General features: G+C 43.7%; 1 protein-coding gene across 1 annotated transcript; it reads right to left on the reverse strand.

The window, feature by feature from the left end:
* Positions 1-778: 778 nt before the first annotated feature.
* PSMD7 (proteasome (prosome, macropain) 26S subunit, non-ATPase, 7) lies at positions 779-6,139 on the reverse strand (the record flags this gene model as incomplete). Its single annotated transcript, XM_009696236.1, has 6 exons — positions 779-1,263; positions 1,869-1,960; positions 3,463-3,543; positions 3,841-3,938; positions 4,591-4,683; positions 6,029-6,139. Coding segments are annotated over 6 exons (914 nt in total), but the record flags the coding sequence as incomplete, so codon positions are not given.
* Positions 6,140-6,723: the final 584 nt, after the last annotated feature.

Genomic DNA, 6,723 nt, shown 5'->3' on the forward strand with positions numbered 1-6,723 from the left:
TGGCCAATTGTAACGAATTAGTCCTGAAAAACGCAACTACATACACACACCGCAAGCCTAATGCGGTAATGACCCGGCATCTTACAGGAAGATGTCCTTTGCCGTGCGGTAGCACCACACACAACCTCCCCTCCTCCCTGGAGCAGGATCCCATGTTATCTCCCCTCCGTGTTTCCACCCCTGCAGAACATCACAAAACCAAAGTAATCAGGTTTTTTAATCTCTTTTTTTGTTGTTGTTGTTTAAAAAAGGGTCAGTTAACAAAACAGCCACCCCAGTCCTGTCACTGGCCAGCTAGAAAGGACAGCAAAAAAGGTATTTTACTGGCCCAGCACAAGGTACAGCTGGAAGGAAACAGCCAGCAGCAGCAACGGCCTCTTTGCTAGTGACTCTCTGGTGCTTCTGGAACTCAGCACCTCCTCCTCAGCTCAAAACTGAACCCATGCTAACAGTAGGGAAAACTCAGCGTCAGGTAAGACCAGTACCTAGAACGAAGGCGAACGTAGCGCGTGGTAGAAATCCTCGGCTGTTGGCCTAAACATCCTTCAAGGCACACCAAGGGCAGGAAGAGTGCTGTGCTAAAAACCAATAAACAAACCATTTCCCCCTGGCTGTTACCCCTTCCCTACCCAGTGCTGACCCCAGACTGCCAGGCCTGCCCTGCCCTACCCCTAACCGTCCACTTGTTGCGGAAGACCTATCCGGCCACGTTTTGGTGAACACAGAAAGCAGAGCACTGACCATTTCAACAAGAGGAAAGAACCCAGCATCAAAGTGATTTAGTTTACAAGATTTTTAATTTACAAATAAAAAAACTACACATTTTACTTTTTCTCCTTTTTCTCCTCTTTCTTGGCATCACTCTTCTCCTTCTCTTTCTCCTTCTCATCTTTTCTCTCCTTTTTACTTTCTTCTTTTTCCTGTCCTTCTTTCTTCTCCGCATCCCTGTTGGCAATCTTGTTGTTAATGAGGTTGTGCAGGGCAACCACAGAACGGATAAGAGAAGCCAGATAAACTACCACCATCTGGTCATTGGTCTTCAGATAAAAGGCCTTGACAAACTCTTGCAGGTTGACATCTGGTAGCAGGTTGAAGACGTCCTGCAGGTGGTAGATGATCTGGTGATTGATGGGGAGTTTGCCCATGGCTACTTTCTCCAGGTAGCTCCTGATGTCCAGAAGCTTGGAGTTCAGTCCCTTCAAGCCATGGACCTGATTTGTGATCCGCTGGGACAGCGTGCCCACCGTTGTATCCTTGATATCTCTGGAACACCCACAACAGAAAGACTCAGCGTTAGACCGTTCCTCTGCATGCTCGTTAGCAGGTGGGCATGTTCACTTCAGAGAGCTTTCCAGCTTAAAACGTAAAGCAGTTGGAAGCGCAGCTGAAGTACAATCAAAACAAATGCTTCAAGTCAAAGAACAAGAACTGACGTACGTTACAAAGTGCATCTAAAATAGATCATTGTTGTATCCTGTAGCGCACATGTTCTCTTTGGAACAACATTTGTATCCCTAGAGAGAAATAAAGAACAGGTGTTCCGCCTGGTGAAAGGGCGACCTGGTTTGTACGGGGTGACTGCTCTCTTGTTTTGGCTGGCGAAAGTGCCAAATGACGCAATATTCTGCAGCTTTGGTAGAATGAATACGTCGTTTTCATCACCTCACCAGCGGGCAGTCACACTTTTCCCTAGCAATGAGTGAATATGCCAAGCAAGGCAGCTAATGAATACGCTCTCAGAATGTAAGTAGGGTGTTTGAAACAAGACCCGCATTTCCTCCTGGAAGCGGGCGCTGGGAGATGCCAGGTGGATCGTGGTCACTGCAACGCGAGTCTCATAAGAACACGTTCATGTTAAGGATGCTTACCGTAGCAAGTGTTCAACACCAACTTCCTCAGCCTCCTCTGCTCCAATCTCACTGGTCACGTGCTCAAACGTCTTGGAGGTCGGCGTGCCATCCTTCGAGCCGCAAGGAGACAGATATGTGGTCAGACCGAGCACAGAGCTGACTGCGGGCACAAAGGTGCGCGCACCACCTAGCCCGTACAGGGGTCTCGCACACCAGCAGTGGGGCAGCGCGCGTGACGGTGTGCTGTCAGATTAACTGACGCCTCTTTACAGGATCAGGAAGAGGCAATGGGGCAAATTATGGCAGAACGGCATATTCAGGGGACTGAAGTACACAGCTAAGGGGAGAAGTCTGTGAGTGGATCACAATGCCTTTTAAAAACAGGGAATTTTACACAGAGTGTGAGAAACCGTATTAATGAAACCACCAAAGTACTTATATACAGCCCACAAGAAATTGGAGACGAAAGGCTTTAGTTGGATTTTTCTTGATTTAATTAGTGTTGCCAACTGTCACAAGCCCGAGTTGCTAGTAGTTTCTTCTTTCTTGTGCTCTGTGTAATTTTCAATTAATCTATTTTATTGGTCTATGTACTGGTGGGTACAATGGAAAGGCTCACTAAATATCACAATTATTTCTTTCTTTCCTGATACAACCTTATTACATTTTGGGATACCTTTTATCATCCTGATACTTGCCCTCAGCCAGTTAGAAGCACATATGCAGTTCCAGAAAAAAAATACTAATATGGAACAATCTCATTAAAATTACAACTTATGCACTGGATATTAAGGAAGACGTTTAAAAGATTCACAGGCTGAATTTCTGAGAACAAGTTTTACCCATGGGTTTTCAAAACCTTTACCTGGCCCAGTATACAGCTGTAAATAGAAAGCACCACCGGGACTATCGTCAAAACAAGGAACAAACCCTGCAGATACAAGATCTACAATACTGGGACCAGCTTTTTCTCCATAGTGAGGGCCTCAGAAAGGCAAAAGGATCAAACTTTCTTATATACATCCAAAATGCTATTTAAATCAAACAATTGCAAATGAAAAGCTAAAGCTGACTTACTACTCTATGTTGTTTGTCTGCATGGTGCTGCAAGTGATTAGTAAGTGTTGTTCATGCCTGGCCTCCTGACTCAGCGCTGGCAGGTGCACAAACGAATAAGCACGCCATTACTCAGAACACCTCTGCAAACAGGCTGACATGTAAAAGTGACATCCTAGAAGTGCTCCAGTCTGTGACTTCCTTCATGGCCGTGGCCATGACAGAAACAGGTAAGAAGCATCTAAATCATACGGACAGCTGGAGCTGTGGAATTCTTTAGCTCAAACAGTAACGCACAGCTTTTCTTCCAAGAGCATTGGTGAATGAAAGCTTTAGTTACAAATGCTTATATTACAACTGGGATCAGGAGATCCCAGATCAGGAGATTTTGGCTGCAAGTCACAGGCCCTCGCTAGCGAGTGCAACATCCCATATGTAAAAGGCAACTATGTGCCGTGGGATGTGCATCCTTCAGAAAATAAGGCAATCCTCATAGAAATCTTCTAATGGAAACCCTTTTCCTAGGAAAAGACAGAGGGACATGTTAAATACTCACATCGTGAACTTCTTCAACCGAAATATAAGCTTCTGTGGGCAGCCCCAGGTCCTTTGGCTTCACATCAATAATCACCAACACCTTACGGAAAGAGCAAACGTTTCAGAAAACCAGGTTTCAATCAAAGACTAGAAAAAAAATACTCAGGTCAGCTCTTCACTCCACAGCACGTTGGCTGCTCAGAGGTGTTAACTTCAGGCACTCAGAAAAGATATCTGCAGCTGTTTCAAAAGACTCTGATCCGAGTTCCTCAATCGCTTTACAGCTGCCAGGTCTTTAACATGCTGTATCCCCAGTAACAAAGGCAGGAGCCAAGGGTTCCCACATACCCCATATAGGAAAAGAGAGGGAAAAAAACCCAAAAAGTGCCACACTTACAGAGTTAGGACAGTATCTTTTCATCAGTTCATTGATGGCGATGTCGTTCTTGTGCAGTTTAGGGCCTGTGTGGTACCAACCAACTATTCTTTCTCTAGCTGAGCAAAACCAGAAAGGATTCTAAATCAGAATCGCATGGTAAGACAACAAACAGAAAGATTTAGGCAGGGATCGAGTTAGCAAATCAAGGGTGAAAATCTGATGCGTGTAGAGGATGAGTGTAAAGTAGGGGGAAATGAATTACGGTAGGCAAGACAATGACATGGCTAGTGACAAAGACAGTTTACTAATTGTACTTCCTTATCGCAGCTTACTACTTTACTCCTAGGTTCTTAACTAAACTGGACTATTTCATATCATTTATTAATTTTGCAGATATTAAGATCTGACAGCTTGAAACTCTGACATCTAGGGGCACATCTGTATAGAATGGGTTACAGAGAAGAAAGCTTTGAAATTCTTCAGAAATAATGACATTTTTGAAATCTGAATTACTCTGAAGATATATAAAGCTGTCAGGAGACTTAGGAAAATTAGCAAGGTATAAAGTAATGTGTTAAGAACACAAACTACTTGTACAAATTAACCCATGGAAAACCATCAGTGAAAGTGAAGCCATGCAAGGAATTAGCATGGAGTGCCACCTTCTGTGAGCAATTAACTTCCCATCTGACTATGAATTCACTTCCCATATGGAGTCTTCAAAGCTTCTAGGAGCGTATCCGTGACTGCAAGAAGTCCTCAACTTACCGTTGACCTTCTTAAACATTCCATACATGTTCTCCAGATAGTCGTGGTCTAGAAACCACACAGTATCATCCTTGTCATCCTCATCAAAAGGTACTGGGAATAAAACAAAATATCAATATTTAAGAATCCAACTTCCAGAATGAAAATGTTTATAGAAACACTGTGTTTTAGGATACCCTTGGCTGCTAAAGGAGAGTAGATTTTAATGTTTCCACTGTGCTGCAACACTATGCTGCACAAGCTAACCTGCAGTGCTGGTCGCTTCCCTCAGGTAGAGGCTGTCTTGTAATTACCAACAGTTTAGAACCGAGGAATGAAATGCAAAGCATTCTGATGGTTATCCTTCGTGGACAACATCAAGCATCAGAGAGAAATCCTCCCACATACAAAAGTAACACACAAAAGTGTGCACAGACATTTGATATGATCAACTGAGTATCCCAGCAGACTTTACAGCTTGTCAATCAACAGCGGTCCACTTAGAGAAAAATTAGTTTTCAGTGTAGAACACGTCATCAGTGCAGAAGACGTCATCAGTGCTTTTATAGACTACTAGAACACCATGAGGCACTTCAAGTAAGGACTACTTACCCTTGAGTAAACGACTAGTTATTTTATCAGTTAGCATGTATACAGGCACACAGGCTCAGTTCTGAGAACAAAGACTGGTCTCAGTCTTTTACCTTACAGGTACAGTAAAAGCTTCATAGTAGAAAGGCTGTCAAAATGACAAAGGAACCTTTTTCTAACTCAAACAGAAAAAAGTTCTTCCAAAAGTTGGGAAAAAAAAAAGAAGTCCACACTTGGGAGAAGAACTCCATATAAACTGTGAAACTCCACAAATAAACTGAGATAATTTTGCTTTGTCACAGAGCAGCCCCACTGGGAAGGACATGATCTAACTAACACAAATGGGTCAGCAAAAGCCAGGCATTCAAGAAGTACTTTTACTATTACATACAAGTATTTAAGAGGAAACTATTTCAATGCTATTAACAACATACTTAAGGAAAGAACTAGTATTTCATTGCACAAAATCTGAGGAAAAGAAGTAAAGCTAAAATATACATTAAATCATTACACAAGTAGGCAACAGCTACGTCAGCACCGAGAGCTGTGAGTTCTGTACGACATGTTGAGACACTGATCACTCAGCAGAGGTCAGCGAGTCCAATGCAGCAAAATATTCACCAGCATTTTAAAAGAGGTTTACATCTGCTCCCAAAACATTCCACAATGTTACAGGGAAGATGCAGCACAAGACTGGCTGGAAGAGGTGTATTTTTGACAGCAGTTAGCATTTCTTGTTAGACATAGGCTGACTTGTACGTGGAGGGAACAATCTGTGCTCTGGCAGAGTGGCTTAAAAAAACCCACACGCAGTTCATCTCTTAAATAATTCAGTAGGTTTGAACAAGGGTAGGACACCCAAACTCACCTGCAAAACTGTTGGACACATCTAGTATTTTCTTCTGCCACGAACCGAGCAGCACACCAACGACTCGCTTCTGATTTCCAACTTTTCCTATTCTAAATGGAAAAGATCGTCAGTTCCTATGACAAAAAGCCTGATTCAGGAAAGAAGGTAACAGCGGACCACTTGCTTCACCTAATTTCTGCAAGTTAAACGTATGCGTGTTGGAACAAAAGAAGAGGCGTTACAATGGTTTTATTACTGATTGTTAATTTACATCCAGAAAAAGGCGTTTCATTGCCCTCAGAATCAAACCTTGTAGCCCAGCGATGCAGAAAGAGGACTACGTGGCCCAATACAGCTAACGAGGGGGAACATGACCCAAAATAAGCACTGCTGCAGCCCCTCCGCAGAACAATGGGCTATGAAAAAAGTGAGTAAGCTCTTAAACTGCTCGGTGTCGTCCACAATTTGCTTTCACAACAGCAGGCTTGTTCGCCTCGTGAGATTTTGGGTTTTAATTTTTGGCGTTAAAACTGCAACTAAGGTAAATTAGGCATAAGTTACACCCGGTGTTTAGAGGGATAAGACTTAGGCCCCGCTCATCCGGCTGCAGCTTCAGGCACACACCCCGCTTCTCCCCACTCGTGTTTTAACGAGCACGACGTTGGTCCCGAGCCCCCGGCAGGCGCTGACAGCCCCCTCACGGCACCCGAGCG

This window comes from Cariama cristata, unplaced genomic scaffold, assembly GCF_000690535.1.
Source record: "Cariama cristata isolate BGI_N322 unplaced genomic scaffold, ASM69053v1 scaffold36482, whole genome shotgun sequence".
NCBI lineage: Eukaryota > Metazoa > Chordata > Aves > Cariamiformes > Cariamidae > Cariama > Cariama cristata.